General features: G+C 39.7%; 1 protein-coding gene across 6 annotated transcripts in view; it reads left to right on the top strand.

Moving 5' to 3' along the window:
* MAP2K5 (mitogen-activated protein kinase kinase 5) overlaps positions 1 to 16,759 on the top strand; it is a 142,214-nt gene that overhangs the window by 108,842 nt on the left and 16,613 nt on the right. For all 6 annotated transcript variants that reach the window (XM_052808881.1, XM_052808878.1, XM_052808877.1 and 3 more), the window contains 2 exons: positions 5,711 to 5,772; positions 8,121 to 8,166. In XM_052808881.1, coding sequence (XP_052664841.1) covers positions 5,711 to 5,772; positions 8,121 to 8,166 — 108 coding nt within the window. The remainder of the gene's footprint in view (positions 1 to 5,710; positions 5,773 to 8,120; positions 8,167 to 16,759) is intronic.

Raw genomic sequence — 16,759 nt, 5'->3', positions numbered from 1 at the left:
GCTTTAGTAAAAGAGAAGCTGGGGTGCATAAAAATTCTTTAATCCTAGAGATTTTTTAGGCTGAAGTGATAAGTCAGAAACGCTTTGTAAAGCACACACATTACTTAATAAATACTGCCATTTCAGCATCAATGGACAAGTTGCAGAATAGGAGTATCTGCCCAGAGGAGATGATAATTTCAAAGACAGGGTGTGCTGGGGAAACCCAGAGGAGAGAGGAACTGAAGTTTGGTTTGCTGGGTTCTGCTAACTTCCCTCTTGTGGCCATAGAGCCATAGGACCATGGCATTTCCTTCTGCACAGGCGTTCACACTGAGGAGAGAGTATTGCAAAATAGCAGTAGCTGTGGGGAATGGGAAAATTTAACCCTTCACAGAGAGGAGTTAGCAGATGAGAAGAGGGAGTAAAACCTATTTGTACTGAGCGTGGGGATCCACGGGGAATACCAACCTCTGCTGCACACAAAGTATAGCTGAGCTCGTCTTCAAGCCTGCATGGCTCTGCAGCCTGGCTTTCTTCTGGGGACGTGTTGATGACAGGCTGCCATTGTTCTGCACCGTGGCTGTCCGTCAGGCTGGCCCCCGAAGAAGGAGGTAGGAGGAATACAGGTTTGATCTTAACACATAGTTGGGGGCTTTGCCATCACCTTCTTGAAGGTTTTAGGTGGAAAGCTGTATTTGCTGTTTTCCTGTTATAGGGAGATTGTGGGCTTTCTCTTCCTTCAGAAAGGATGTGATAAATCTCAGACTTCCAGTTGCTTTGAGAAAATATTTCACTCTCAAGAAATTGTCTGTTGGGGTAAGACCTCTGAAGGTGTGTAAAGCATGGGATGCTTTTGGTGTATATTACCAGTCAAGAACTACTCCCAAATTTCATTGACATGAGTGTTTCCAAACAAAATAAGGAACTCAGAGCTGTATCTGTTGGATTTGCTTCTTGAGTTTGTCCAGGCAGACCTCCAAACTGGACAGAAAAGAGGGGAAAGGTGCCTTATCGATATTTGTTTGTGGGTTTGCTGGTCATTATTTATTTCCTGAGCCTCAGTTAGCATCTCTGCTACTGCTCTGCTTAGTGAGAGCAAACAGATCAGGAGATATTTTGAATAATAGGTTTGAGAAGTAGGTGAGGATAACACTCAGACCTGTAATTCAAGCTCTTATTGCATCAGTGCAAAGGTTTGGTTGACTTCTGGATGCAGTGTTAGGTGGTTCACTCTTCCTCTGTTCAGACCTCTGAAAAAAAAGAAGATATAGATAGTAATGTTATCACTCCCTTCAAAAGAGAGGGCTTTTGGAGGGATTTTCTCAGTATTCTCGTTCTCAGGTCTTCATTTAGATAATGTGACTTCCCCTAACTCCATGGAAGTCAATAAGGTTTATACCAGCGCCTTGGCACGCTATAAATTAAATATTAGGAGCAGTGTTTGAAGTTTAAAGCCCTCCCTCCTCCTGCTAGCTCAGATTTTCTGCTGCTGTGCTTTTTTCTTTATGCCTGAGCACCTTGCTGACAAGTGCTAATAACAAAATGCCAAGAGAGGGTCCAGTCGGAGTTACCACACATTAAACATTCTGAACTTGTCCTTTTGCTCATAGATTGTGCATAATTAATAATTAAACGGTTTCAGTTGTAATGGGTTGACCTTCTTGAACTGTTCATTATTCACAAGGCAAAGGCATCACTCAAACTTTTTTCCTATTGCCCTTCCCCGTTCTCACTGTGTGTGTGTGCACAGTTCGGCTGGTTTTGAGAAATCAGAGGCTGATCTTGTCTTCTCCTGCAGCAGATCCCAGTTATGGAAGTATTGCTTGGATGCTTAGGGTAATAGCCAGTCTTGGGAATAAGCTGCCTGGGGATGTAAGAGGCCAATGGTACCTTGACCCTTACAACTGTTTGTGTCTTTACTGCCATTTTAGCAGCATCCCCAATATATAGGTCTTCATGATATTGGTTAAAAGTTACGGCATTTAACAAAGATGAAAGAACCATTTCCCAGTTTTAAATGAGTACACCTATTACCCACTCCTTTAAAATCTAGGTTTTCTACTTTTTTTGCCTCTATAGTATGATTTCATTGTGCAGGTGGGTAAAATACGGCAGGCCATCGGAGTGCAGCTGGACTGTTCCCTATGGTTACATCAAATGTGACTATATTGCATCACACAGACAGCGTAGACTTGATAGAGACATGTGTAGCTTTGCTTTATTTCCTCATATTCCCATCTCTTTGAGTGTCAGCCAAGGTCCGGGGAACTTTAGGATACAATATAGGATGTATTTACTTTGTATAGTTTTGGAAATTTTTGCTTTATACCTGGTACAACAACATTGTGATTGCTCAAGTTACAGAGGTGGCAATGGCAGCACTTTCTCTCATTAGAAATAGCTCTAACTACAAAATAATCTCACCTTTCTACTACTCAAATGGTCTTTTATAGAGCAATATCAGAAATTGAAATATTTTGGTCGTTGGTTTCCCTGGGCAGATACTGAATGGATGTTTTCTCCTTCTAAGGTAAAATGCAGCGTTTGAGGCAGCTTTTCAATGTTCACCTTTGGAAGCAGTTGAGGGTCTGTACTTTCCTGGTTCAGCTAAAACCAAAATCTTCCACCTCCTCCTTTATCTTACTTCTGCTGTAAAGCAACAATTGGCTCATAGGTACAGGAGTGAGATTAAGCTTTTTGTCTGCACTGACCTTTTTGCCCTGAAACACACTTGCCAGCAAGTATTTCCTTGAGATTGATGCACTCTCCCAAAAGGCTTTCAATTTGTCAGGCAAATAGCCAATAAATTTGTGGGCATCCACTCTAAACTCCTTGGGAAGACTGCATTAAAGCATCTAGTTTTCATACTGAGATCCAGTTGGTGTTCATCTCCACCCACCCACCCACCCACAATCTTTTCCTGAGCTCCTGAGAGCAAACCAACCAAGGCATGGCCATGACTGACATGTCTACAGCAGAAAAGAGTAGGCCTGGATGGGGTTGAAATACCTGCATTGTACAGAAAAATGTGCCAAAAAAAACCCAAAAAACATTTACTTTTATCCAGGCGAAATTTTCTTGCACGCTTGTGCAGGAGCACCTTGTCTCCTGGCTGTGATGCAGTACAGGAGCTGTGTGGTCAAGGCGATAATACTGCCGTTGGAGCAACTTCTTCCCTTGCCTGCATGAACCCTGATGCCAGCTTAGCTTGGGATAGCCAAAGAGAAATGCTGGTGGCTTCAGAGCGGTTCATCAGCTTCTCCTCCCCTCTCATAATGAAGTTTCACTCTGTTATGGGTCCGTCATATCTTTGTGATTGCAGAAATTATCACCTACCAAATTAGTGTGAAGTGCCGTATGCCTATTCTGTTCCCCAGCATGGACTGATCCGAGCTGGCAGCCCCATTACGGGGACGTTTGTAACAAGCTCCTCACTTGCATTGTACTTAGAATAAACAGCGGGGGTAGATTGCTGGGCAGAGTCAGTTCCCTGGGGAATGGGCTCTGATAGCTTTGCCCTGTAGTTTTCAAAATGGTCTGTAATATGTGCCCAGGGTATTTCACAGAATTGTAGAATACCAGGTTGGAAGAGACCTCAAGGGTCATCTGGTCCAGCCTTTCTTGGCAAAAGCACGGTCTAGGCAAGATGGCCTGGCATGCTGTCTAGCCGAATCTTAAAAGTGTCCAATGTTGGGGAATCCACCACTTCCCTGGGGAGATTGTTCCAATGGGTGATTGTTCACACTGGGAAAATTTTCCTCTGGTGTCCAGTCGGAATCTACCCAGGAGTAACTTGTACCCATTACCCCTCGTCTTTTCCATGTGACTCCTTGTAAGAAGGGAGTCTCCATCTTCTTTGTAGCCACCCTTTTAATACTGGAAGATGGTGATGGTAAGTTCATTTCCTACCCGTTCTGCTTTGAGTCTGTCCCACCTGGGAAAGCAGCTTTTGCCCCTGAAGGTGCAAGCCCAGGAAGGCTCTGCCGGATAAGAGAAAATGTTGGGGAGAGGTAAAACCTGCCTGGCTCCACGCTGTATAAGCAAGCCTGACATTTTGCTCTGCATTTTCTGTATTAATACGAGTAATTTTCATGCGCAGTTCTTTGAAGTGGAGAAAGTTTAATTGCACTGCTTATTTCCTTGTGTTCCTTCCACTCTCCAGTGGAAACCTTCCTATATTGATGTCATTTATAAGTTTAGAAACAATAACCTCTCCCTCACCCAGTCTAAGTTCAAAGAGAATTTGGGCATGTTATATCAAACGCTCCTTGTATTTAATAGAAGTCTTTGAAAATTGTAAAGCAATTTTGGCTTCTCCTTTTACTCTTCAGTTACTTTTGATTTAATTGTATTTTCCAGCAGTTTCCAATTGTTGGAATTGGAAACAAAGCCTTAATAAGAGTTCTAGTTAATTTTCTGTCTTGTAATTACCGATCTCATTTTTCTGATAATTGGCCACAGCAATTATATGTATATTTACTAATCACATAGGAGGCTCTGCAGTTGTGTCTATCTGCCACCATTGATAATGGCACACACATTGCAGAGGTGCTTTTATCATCTTCTTTTTTCCACTACATCAAAGCTATTTCCTCGCATTCTCAATAATGAATACATGCATGCATTTGACACAGTTGTGTGCTAGAGAAATTGTTTGGCTCCCACCAAATGCTGCACGCTCTGAGTTTCTTGCCTGCAGCGCTGGAAGGTTGTATGTAATGATATATTGCTCATCCAAATGGCCAAAGCACTCCAAAGCACAGTGAGATTAAAATAAGTCATTCCTTTGTTAATTTAAATAGGTGCATGTATCATACTTTGCAGGGTACTTTGTGTAGGGATGTCAGGGAGGAAAAAAGCCGCCGAAAGGTATTTTTAATAGCAAATGAGAATAGATGAGAATGGAGTCATTTGCAGCTGCCTGTTTTATGTGGCTCTCTTGTTCCAACTGTAGGTCTAATGAGATGACACTGTTAAAGTACTCTGCAGTGTAATTTCATTACATCCTGAGCTGTTACACTATAAACACAGTGGAGCTCTCTGTCATTCTTGGAAAAACTCCTAAATTCGTAAAGCCCTTCTTTGCAAATGGTGATGTTGTTTGTTCCCTGTTTGTATTTTTTTTCTTGTGCTCTTAATTTTTTTTTTCTTTCATAAATATTGGGTGGCTATTTTCTACCGCTAGACTGGTAAATCCTGCATTTTTTTCCTCTTAAAAATTCTTTCGCCTTTTAAATCTAGAACAGACAACATATGAGGACAGCCTCTAAAATGAATAAGTGTAAATAAACATGAGTGTAAATAAATAGCAAATGCAAGTGAAAGAAACAAAGGTCAACACAAGAATAATTTCACAGCTCTTTGTTAATTACAAGACCATTTGTGTGTTACTTAAATAATCATTAATTTCTCATTTACACTTTCCCTACCTTCCTTTTTACCCTGTGGCTATCATTGTCCTTTTTTCACCTCCCCTCAGTGTCTTTCCACATGTTTTTACCCATTGTGTAATACTCATTAGTTGAAATTCAGTGTTTTATAACACATTCTCAGAAGAATTTGTACCTTTCTCCCTCAAATTCTCTGTGTGAAAAGGGGGCTTTGTCATTTCCTTGCTTTTTTTTCCTTTTTTCCCATTTGTTTTGTTGTTGCTGTTATATTACTCTCCTTATAAAAAAAATTATCTTCTCTCCTTCTGACTCTGCTTCTTGTTTCAATCCAATCCCAGGAATCGCCCGTCCTTCCAGCCGGGGAGTTCTCTGAGCCATTTGTACACTTCATCACTCAATGGTAAGCTCAGTTTGCAAACATGCCATGCCCTCAATGTAAATGATACATGCCATTAACTCTGCAGCTCTGTGAGACCTTATGGCTTTCCTTGCATCCTTTCTGGGAGAAGAGGGACTTGGGGGCCTTGGGCAGATGGGGCAGCAAAGCTAAGCAAACTGTTTAAATTATGTAAACGTTATTTACACAAAGGGTCGTAAAAGTACTTACAAGGGTTTTTCCTGTTTTAATAAACCTGCCCTGAATGTGGGTGCAGTCTTGTGCACTGAGACTCCCAAGAATTCATCTGGGGGTAAATAGGCCACAAAGACTCATGTGTATAATATCATTGTTCAGGGCTTTTAAAAATACTACTTATAAAATTGCCTCAATATTTAAAAAGGCAAGCGGCCTTGATTAATTCATTGGCTTTTCAGTAAGTAATTTTTACGGAGAGTCGTATTTTAAAACACACCACTGGGTATATTTTCTTTCCTTAAAACTGAATAGTTCATTGAAAACCTTTTAAATTAAAGGAGGATTGGGGAGAGGAGGAATTTGTAGACTAAAAAGTACAGTTCTTGAGTGATTAGAGAATAGAAATCTTGAGGGTAAGCTATCCTAAAGAAACAAAGTGAAGGGAAAAATCTTTTTTTTAACTGTTGCATCCCCCCCACGCCTCCAAAAAAAAAAACAACCGGGGTCAGCCATTTATGTATGGCAGAAGGAATAAGCTTGAATTCTGTAAAAATACAATGTGTTTGATGGAGAAACATCCCTTCTGCAAACGTGCACTTCCAGAGCTGGATGCTCAGCTGTGCTAAATCAGATGGAGCCATCTCAGTGTGTGCTACTGCAAGCTGCAGCCGTGTGGCCGAGAGGGAATCCTGCTTCAGGGATGCGTCCTCCTTGAAGTCCTCGGCCCCACGCAGATCCATAGGTTGGGCTTCACAGCGCTTTCAGGTTCTGTAATGTATGCCAGGACCACTGCAGCAAAAGTCGCCTAATAAAATCGAATTTTGAATACATAACGTAGGAGAAAGTACCTCTCAAGACTGACATAGTTTGTAACAAATAATACAGGCACAAAAAGCAGTCTGATTATTGGTTAACTAAAGTAACTAAATAATTAAAGTTTGTGTAACACAGGCTTCTGTTTTGAATAGTTTCAGTTTACTAAGAGCAGCGCTATTTGGAGGATTCTGCAGCGCAACTACCTGATGCGTGTGGAGGTCTATGCTTTTTATCCTTGCAAAAAAATTGATGACAGACTGTTTTAAAAAAATTCTCATTGAGGCAGAGGGAGGGATAACCTGTGTTAAAATTTCCACAGATGTCAAACTGAAGCATAACTGATGGTGGCTAATAGCCTTATTTTCCCTGGGGATGCAGCTACTTTGGACTGTCAGATTAGAACTGCTACCAACCTACTCGTCAGACAGCTTGCATTACTTGCTAATGCCTGTATTATTTGATGCTTGTAGTTATTTGTAGGGAAGGTAAATTGTATCGTTCATACTTCCAATTTACAGCACAGATCATCTAGTATTTTAGATACAGTGTTATATTGGCTGTACTTTTTAGTGGGAGGCACTACTGTTTAAAAAAAGCAACTAAGAAGAAACTATATACTATTTAAGCAATCTATTCCTTATGAGTATTAGAGATGTCAAGTGAACGGCATATCAGACTTTATGACTTTATGCCAATTACGCCATAAACGCTGGCTGTTTGGATGTAATCCAATTAGTCAGTAGGCAGCTCCTGATGGTCACCTCTGTGCCATGTTATTGTGTTCCTTCATGCAGCTAAGCACAGCCTTCAATAGCTAATTGCACCTGTTGCACAGAAAACTAGGACTATCTGGATGAGAAACATGATCTTATAAACAGGTTAATGCTGTGTAATGAACTATCACCCTGCAGTGTAATGGAAATAAATGTGGAAAAATTAAGGTAGAAACCCCAGGGTATTGTGCGTTCTCCTGAAGCTGTTTAGTGTTAGAGTTAAATTTCCCACCTGTTTGTATAATACTTTACGTCGAGCTATGTAATAATCCCTAGCAAAACGAGAATCAACTTACTGTGCCTTCTGAGCTGACTGGTTTCCAGTGATCTCTATATTTATACACTTCCATGGTTACAAACAGTGCAGACCACTACATCCCGTAAGGGAAGGGATGGGAGGGAAGGAAGAAATCCATTAACATTTTGGTGACTGTTAGGAACCTTGTCTTCCATTGACACATGATACGGTTAAGAAATACATTTAAATTCTTCACTCTGTGTCAAAAGAGGGCATTTTCAGTATTTAAGCAGGTAGAATAAATAAGCAGTTGCTTATATATGAACATTCTGTTTTATGACACATAGCATGAAAAAGCAACCAAAGGAAAGGCCAGCACCTGAAGATTTAATGGTAAGTGAAACTTCACAGCCCCTCCGTATGTATTTGTCTGTGAATACTTTATATTCATGTATATAGAAGTGTATCCATTTTTTTCTACATTTTTCAGTATGTACAAATTTAAATCTAAACTCTTTCTGGCTTGTGCAGCAATTACATATTTACAGAGAGCACACAAACTAAAAGTGGAATTACGATTCCACTGAAGTTGATGAGTATTTTGCTGTTACCTTCATCATGGCCAAAACTTCACTTGTGATTTGGGGAATTAATACAGAACTTCCACAGCCAGTATCAGGTTTCAATCAAAACCATTTTGATGCTTAATACACAGTTTTTTCAGTTTGTATGTCCAGGGATTACAGCTTAATGTAGGTCTCTCTTTGTCATCATTTGCCAGTCTTAACCTTTCAAAATCTGAAGATTGAAAACAGAGGATATGGTCAAAATAGTGTATTTTTAATGAAATGCAGGAGCCACTTTTCACTTGTATTCATGTAAAATGAAATTAGATTGGCTACAGAAGATTGAGTTAATAAGTAGCTTTCGTCTATCCATAGAAGGGCTCTCAGTGTTGGAATCTGAGCTCAGAGACCACTTCTTTTCCTTGCAATTGTCATTTTTTCAGTAAGGCAATAATAGGGTACCTGCTCTCAAGCTGGTCCCTTGTGTCTGTGCATTTAGTGCAGAGTGCTGTTTTGACTGTTTTTAAGCAGCTAGAAAAATACTATCTCAAACAATTATTACAAATGTTTACAGTAAGTTACATGGTAGATAAGAGTTGTAGTCCCCTCTGACTCACATCAAATATCTTTGATTTTTAAATGTTTCATTGCTTTTCTTTATATGCTGTGTTTCCTGTAACTTGGAGGCTTCCTAAAAATCATCATAATTTATTTTCTGTGCATTAAATATCTAGGAATAATTTTAACAGATTTTAACAAGGTAAGGACGTTTGCATCGTCTCATTTCTTGCTTACATGCTGCGAACTGCAAGTAGCATAAACAAGTATTTCTATTGCAGCTATTCTCTAGTTAAAGGCTAATCTCTGAAGGTGCCCTGGGGCAGGTATCTCACAATCCAGACTAGTCTCAATTTAGATCCTGGTTAGTAAAGTATTTAACTGTGAATCTAATTTTAAGGATATTAACTTCAATAGATCTACATTTGAATTTAGGCACCTGCTTAAATACCTTGGTAAAATGAGGCCTTAAAGTTTATCAGAGCCCCTCCACTTTGCGGTGGTGTGTGTTTCATATGAAAGGCTTACACTGCCTTATTTTGTCTTTTTTATTAACTTTTGATGGTTGGAAAATTCTTGCAGTTAGTCACATCTGAGAAAACTTGGAACAGGTTCTAGAGATGTAGACACATTTACCTTGTGCACTATTATGCTATGGCTGGATAGCTTAGCTATTAAAACAATGGAATAGGGTTTCATAAAACCTATATCTGTTTGTAAATTCATGTTTCGGTGATGCAATAGGCCTGCCACTTATAAATAAAACATCTGCAGATTGCACATACCCCCATAAGTATATATGTATGTTTGTAAGCAATAACACCACTCCAGGGTGTAGAGTCATAAAAATGAGGCCAAAGGGTGAGTGCCTGCAGTACCAGGGAAGTGCACAGATTTATCTTTACAACTACATGCCCTGGAGTGTGCTAGTCTCCTTTTAAGGAGGTATTTTGTAAAATAATTTTAAAATTATAGCAGCGCAGGAAAAAAAAAAAAAGCCTTCCTACTTTTTAAACAAAATCTTTTGTTTAATGCATTTTTCCCCTCATGCTACTTTCTATTCGATTATAAATGAACTTGCAACAACGTACTAAAGCATGAGGTAGATGGCTGCTGAAATCAAGTGACCCAGTCCTTGCCTGCAATGTGGCTGACCCTCATAAGCTGCCCTAAATTCCCTCCCCCAGCCTGAGGGGACCAGAGCACCCTGTGCTTTTCTGTAACAGACTCACTATTAGCTCAGTGGTTGCTCGCCAGTCAAGCCCTTTACATTCTTGCACTTACGCAGTCTTGTCAAGGAGCACTTTATTTATAAAACTCATATGCATATATACACTAGCATAATATATCTATATACACACAGCGTATCTGTACATACATATACATATGTGTATATAAATTACCATACTTTGTTGGAAAACAGGGCCAGAACAGAAGCTGTTACACGTCCTCTGAATTCTAGAATTGCTCACCACAATATCCTAATTCCACATCATCTGTTTCTGAAACCTCTGTTGTAATTCTGACGGATATCACCCTGTTAACTATCAGAGTGGGGAGAGTGATGCAGATACTATCAGTGAAATCCTGGACTTGTCAAGGTCAGCTTACTGTTGAGTTAAATGAGAGCAGGATTTCACCTTGTTCATTGGGTTTGGTTTGGGTTTTTTTATTTAGAAGAAATGTACTAGCAAGGATGAAAGGTGTAACGCGTAATCATTGTTAGCTTCAGACAAAACAGTGGAGTGCCGGCTTTCTCCCCTATGGACATTAACCGTACTGGAAGTCACTATTTTGTAACCAATTTAGTATAATTAAAGACTGAAAGCAAAATGAAGGGAGCAGAACATCAATCTTTTTCTACTCTCCTGATAATCAGTGAATTGTTAAATGCACTTTAAGAGCCGACTAACAATACCTGGAGTGCCAGATTGGCAACTCCAGTGAAGTCACGGGGTTACATCAGGGATGGATTTACCCTGTCTATCATGTTAGGAAGCCCTTTTTTATAGAAGTCACTATGCACATTTTGTCAGAAAATAGGGCCAAAGCCAAGGCTGTATGAAATTCCTATATAAAGTCAGGCTTTCTAGTACCATAGATATTCTTGTGCAAGCGAACACTGAATTTCCATAACAGCTGGCATAAATCAGGTTCCTGTATTTACCCTCGCTCACTATGCCCCTTCTTCCATATACCCATCCACAAAACAAGATACATCAGTTGCTCTCTGTATACATAATCAATGATTTAATTGTTTCAAAGTATTTCAAATTAACAGACTTGTTCCACAGGAGTGAAAAAAAAGTAATTTCAGCAAGCAATGGGAAAATTGTCCATCCAAGGAAAGGAACAATCTTTATAATTCACCAGTGGTTATTCTGAAGCTTGTGCTTACAGTGTCTGCTCTTTTGTCTCCAGTTTGTTCCCTCTTAAGAAGAGAAGGGCGTACAGTCAATTAAATTGAACGTACTTCTGTTTCAGCACCAGGGAAGACTGTACAACATCTTAGCATATTCCTCTGTCTCTCCTCTCTCCCCTTCCAACAAGAAAAGGAAAATCTCAACAATTCTTCTGTATAAAGATTCCCCCCTCCGTGAACTCCCTGTTTTCATCTAAAACATGGAGTTTTCTGGCATCACAAGCCTGGCTCCCAGGGACATGCAGACATGCATGTATATTTAGCAGTTGTGATGTGGCGCTACGGGTAAGGTTTAAACTCCTACTTGTGCTGAGTGTATGGGTAGGCATCTGTGGGCTCGTTTGGCTCAGGAAGCTGTAGATCTGACTGTATTTACGGTATTTTTCAGAAGCTTTCCATTCTAAGCTCTATTTAATGGAATCTATGCATAGTAAGTAATCAGGTCAGAGAGAAGCAACATCCCCTGTTTGAGATCAATCGCTGGCTAATACTTTATCTAGGCCACTTTATTATCTCATGCTGATTCCATTCCCATTCTCCTCCTCCTTTGTAGCATGCACTTCAGCTGTGGTAAAAGTACGTATCGCATACATATTAAAAACATATACCCATTCTATCTGTATGTAAATGTGTGAGACACAGCTGGATATTGCAGGAGTTTGATTTACTAATAGTTATTATCTGTTCTAGCTGTTCAGAGGCAAAGAGAGTTTCAGAAAACAAGCTAGCGCAGAAATTGCCTTTATGATATCACTATCCTGCTTTGGTAATTGTTTAAAATCTCTTCTTTAGCTGGAAGCTTGGCCTTTTTATTTTGCAGATTGTATCCGCTTTTCAGAAAACCAGCAGAATTGTTGAAGTCTCTTGTCGAGTTTTTTGTTAATACAGCATTGAACTCTACCATGCTACATAAGGCTATTTAAACGAAAGCGATTTACTTAAAGAAATTGTATTTGAAATACCAAATGTCAAGCACGTAGCAGTTATTCCTTTATGCTTTCCCAAGGATGCATAAAAGTACAGTTTTTAGGATGCTGCTTGGATTTCTCAAGGAAAGTATTGGGCAGGGAGAGGCAATGCTTTTGGCCAAGGATACAGTCACCTTCTGCACTTGATTACTTTTGCACGGATCTAAGAATTTTTGTTCAAGTCTCCCAATTTTAAGTAAAACTACTAGCTTTTCTCCTTTTTTAAGTTTAAATAACTGATGCTTTTTATGTTGGTGTTTTATTAATTTAGAAGATTGTATGATAAATTGTACATCATCCGTGTCAAAACCACTGACCTGCTGGAAAACATGTTGTTCTTTGGGGCTTTTTATTTTAATGCCTAGTGCAGTTTTGAAATTTCCCATTCCTATGCATTCAGCAATACTTCTCTCCATTTCAGGAATAGCATTTAGACCAGGCACCCTGATCTCATTAGTTACAATGGGCATTTTTTCAGATAGACCATTTGTATATTTAAATGTGTTAAGATATGTGTCAAGATATTACAGACTCTCAAAAATGGATTCTGGATGGCTCTTCCCCCATCTCCAACAAGCATAGGAAATTAAAAATGCAAAGCCTTTAAATTTTATTTTATAAATATTTATTATATTTATATATATTTATATATATATAAAAATTATATTTTAAGTAGCTATATTCTAGAGGGTCTGGACAGTAGCACTTCTTACCAGGTAGAGCTAAACTTGTTTGCAGCTCATTCTGTTAAACCATTGTTTTAGGAAACACTTTTATGGTTTAAACAAACAAATGGAGGATCAGCATAATCCTACCTGGATTTTCATATAAACCTTCAGAATAAAGCCAATGAAATACTGCCACTTATGTTTGTCAATAAAAGAGATTTCCCCCAGCAGCTAATTTGGCTTTTGCATTATAGCAGTGGCATCACTGACTGAGTACCAGAGATGGCTGTACAGGTTGGGTTTTTTGATGGTGTTAACTTTTGGGAAAGACCAGAGGGCCATCTGCACTTTGTTTTTCACAAACACATCCTGTAAATCTTGTGAAGACAGCTTTACAGATAAATATTTTCTGTCTGCACCTATCTAGATGTTTACGTGTCATTGGTGGATCGCAGTGAGCCAAGAATTTTCCCTCTTTGGCTACTTATAAGCGTTAGGGTTTTTTTTCCTGAGCCAGTACAGGATCTCCTATCAGTGATGATTTGTCCAGCATAAAATTGTCCATGCTTGAGCCTGTGATGGATAGCTTTGTTTGCAAACATTTAGGCTCTCCTCTGTCACAATGATCCCAGTTGTTCACCCCATGACAAGGAGAAATTCTGACAGACACCAAAACACATGCCAGATGTGAAGGAAAGGGCGCTCTCCTCATTTCCCAACGAAAAAAGTACAGAGCCAAGTATTTTAGCCGTTGTAAATATAGAATCATAGAATCGTTTAGGTTGGAAAAGACCTTTAAGATCATTGAGTCCAACCGTTAAATATATATGATAAATATTTAAGTGTATATCTTCAATCTATCAATTCAGACATACAGTGGACAAAGAGTTCTGGATCAAATCCTGGATACACTGGAGGCGATGTCAGAATTTATACTGACTTCACTGACACTAGGATTTCACACTGGGGCTCAGGATGCTCTTGTTACTTACTGTGTGTCATTATCTTCCTCGCTCAGGGTAGGTCAAGAGTTGGAGAAAAAAATATGTATTCTTTCAGGTGGCTGCATTGCTCAACCTATTGCCCACTCAGCTGAAATGGGGAAAGGTGGGTTATGGGTCTTTCCCTCTCTCTCTTTCCCTCTGTCTTTAAAAAAAAAAAAAAAAAAAAAAAAAAAAAAAGACGTTTCTGTCCTTAGGTGTATGATTTGTTCTTTGTCGCTTGAGAAATCAGCTATCAAAATGGAGAAATACATTCTATCAGTGTCACTAAATCCAGCAATTACAGAAGACTAAGATTGTGACAAGGTTAACTTGTGAGCATTAGTGTTTTAAGGTGTTATATTAATTCACTGTCTTCTGCAGTCCCGTTGCTCATATGACCACTGACTTTTTACAGAAAACGTGAAGATCAGACTTTCTAACGTGCCCTAAAGCAGTGCAATACACTAGCACTTTCCAGTGAAATGTTGAAAGAAGTAACTTGAGTTGGCTCGAAGAACTATTGAAAATCTAAGGAAATTGGACAAAAACAAATTGGCAACAGCTTAGAGTGATACAGTTAATATTTTTGGTTACTTGAGTCTCCTGGGCTTTGCAGTTTAATTTGAGCAAATGTTTCATTTGGCACTTCTGGGTGTTCTGTAGTTCTCCAGGCACAGAGACAAATATTTACATCTCGCTCATTTTGATAGCAGAATTGCAAATCTTTCAGTTATGATACATAGAGAAGTTGTGCATTTGTCTTGTTGATATTTTTGTCATCTGTCTTCCCTACATATTTATTTAAAGAAAAAAAAATCTGTAACCTGTTCCAAAGTAAGAGCCATATCTTTAATTCCCAGAATATTTTCCTTCCTGTTCATTCCAAATTCATGAAGGAATTTGCTCTAACAGGCAACTGTTGAAATCTATGTACGATATTTATTTGTGTAATGAAACAGGAATTTTACATTTAATTCAAACACACTGCATTGATTAAAATTGCTGGCATTTGTGTAGTACCAGCTACTTGTGGGTCTGTACTGCGATTAGCACCTCAAGATGCTCCTGCAGTATTAAATAAGTGTAATAATTGCCTATGAATAAGCAGAGTATAAAGCAGGAGATAGAGATATGGCTTCTTAGTGACCTGTGTGCATTATGCCTCAAATCCCTTAATCAGATTTGTGCCGGTTGATTCTTGCATCCGCAGAAATTCAGCTGGAGGATCAGGGCCTAAAGTAGTAAAAAATCAATTAATACTACTTTCTGATTTGTGCGGTTGACAAAAATGCATATAAATAGGGGGACATTTTTCTACTTAAGAGGGCTGCACTGAAAGATTTTTAATTGGATTTTCATTGTGATTGACAGCATTTGATTATGACAGTAACTTTATTTGGCTGGACTGTTATAGCCCTCTTGTTCGGGGGGGGGGGGGGGGTGTCTTGTTGGGGTTTTTTTTTTTCCATCAAAGCTCTTTTTTATCCGCTGAATCCCAGCGGAGCAGCAGTGCCTGTGAAAGAGCCTTTTAGCACCTTTGTTGCAGCCATCCCTGGTGATGATTGGACCCAGCTGGTAGTAGATAAGAAAATGTGCCTTTCACAAAGAGGTTGCATCTCCCGTCTCCCTCGTTTCAATAATTTTAAGAGCCCCAGAAACCTGTTGAGGATTAGAAGTAGCTTTAGATGTGAAATGAGTGTTAAGTATTAGTAATCGGGAGATTAGGGCCCCGGGGACAATGGGAGATAAACAACTGCAATTAAGGCAAATCTGCCAGAGTAAACAAAATTTAGCAGAAACAGATGCCCTAACCATTTTGGGGGATTGATTGGAGGGCACCGAGGAATCGATTTTTGTCTTGTTTACACTTCCAAACCCCTGTGATAAACTGGGAGGCTAAATATTTCATACAGCCTGATTTTAGTTAATTTTTTTCCAGCTCCTCACAGTAGGCCTGCTCTCTTCTAACAGTGACCAGGCCCGAGTTTATTCAGCATTCACAGGGAGCAGCTAATTGTCTATGAAGGGCCCCTGTGTTTAAATGGGCTTGACAGGAATTTAAATTTTGTTTCAATCAACCTCTGTGCTCACAGCCTGCTCCAGTTTCTAATTTTTAAATTAAACATGATTTTTTTTTATTTTTTTTTTTTAAGCTGCGGCCTCTCCTCCGGAGCCGGCTGCTCGTGCTCCCACCCAAGGCAGCTGCCGCAGCACGGGAATGTGCAGGTTTATTAAGGCCGTAATAGCAAAGCACGACGAGCCGCAGCCGTGGAAAAGTTCATTGTCCCATAAATGTGCATCTGCCTGTTCGGATTTAATGGGAGATGCTGGGGTAAACGCTCGGCTGGTGTAAATCGGGATGGCTCCGCCGGCGTCTGCCTGCACGGCTGGAGAGAGCCGGGGTTTCCACCGGGGAAAGGCTCCCGGTAGGGAATGGTGGCATTAAAATACAAGTCTGAGAATGGAAATGGTTTTCGTGGCCTCGGTCGTTTGTTCAGTGACCTTGTGAGAGATTCAAAGGAATTTTTTTTTTTCCCCCAAGCCAACTAGCGGTGATATATTTTGCTTTCTTCTCTGTGTTTTCAGCAGGGCTCCGCATGTTTATTCGGACGTTGTTTCATACCTGTGCTTTTTCGGCTCCTGAGACGGGGTGATTTGACAGTATGTTCATGTTTGATCATTTACAACTTGCTTTATTTAGTCTCTTTACTAAACCTGGCAAACATGAGGATGTTATTTTGCACTAGATACAGACGGTGTGTAGGCATGTAATGCAATATGATCGTACGGGGTACTTTTAGAAACAACTTGTTCATTTGCA

This window comes from Harpia harpyja, chromosome 14, assembly GCF_026419915.1.
Source record: "Harpia harpyja isolate bHarHar1 chromosome 14, bHarHar1 primary haplotype, whole genome shotgun sequence".
Classification (NCBI taxonomy): domain Eukaryota; kingdom Metazoa; phylum Chordata; class Aves; order Accipitriformes; family Accipitridae; genus Harpia; species Harpia harpyja.
Note: the sequence above shows the minus strand (reverse complement) of the source record. Positions and strands in the feature narration are given on the sequence as shown.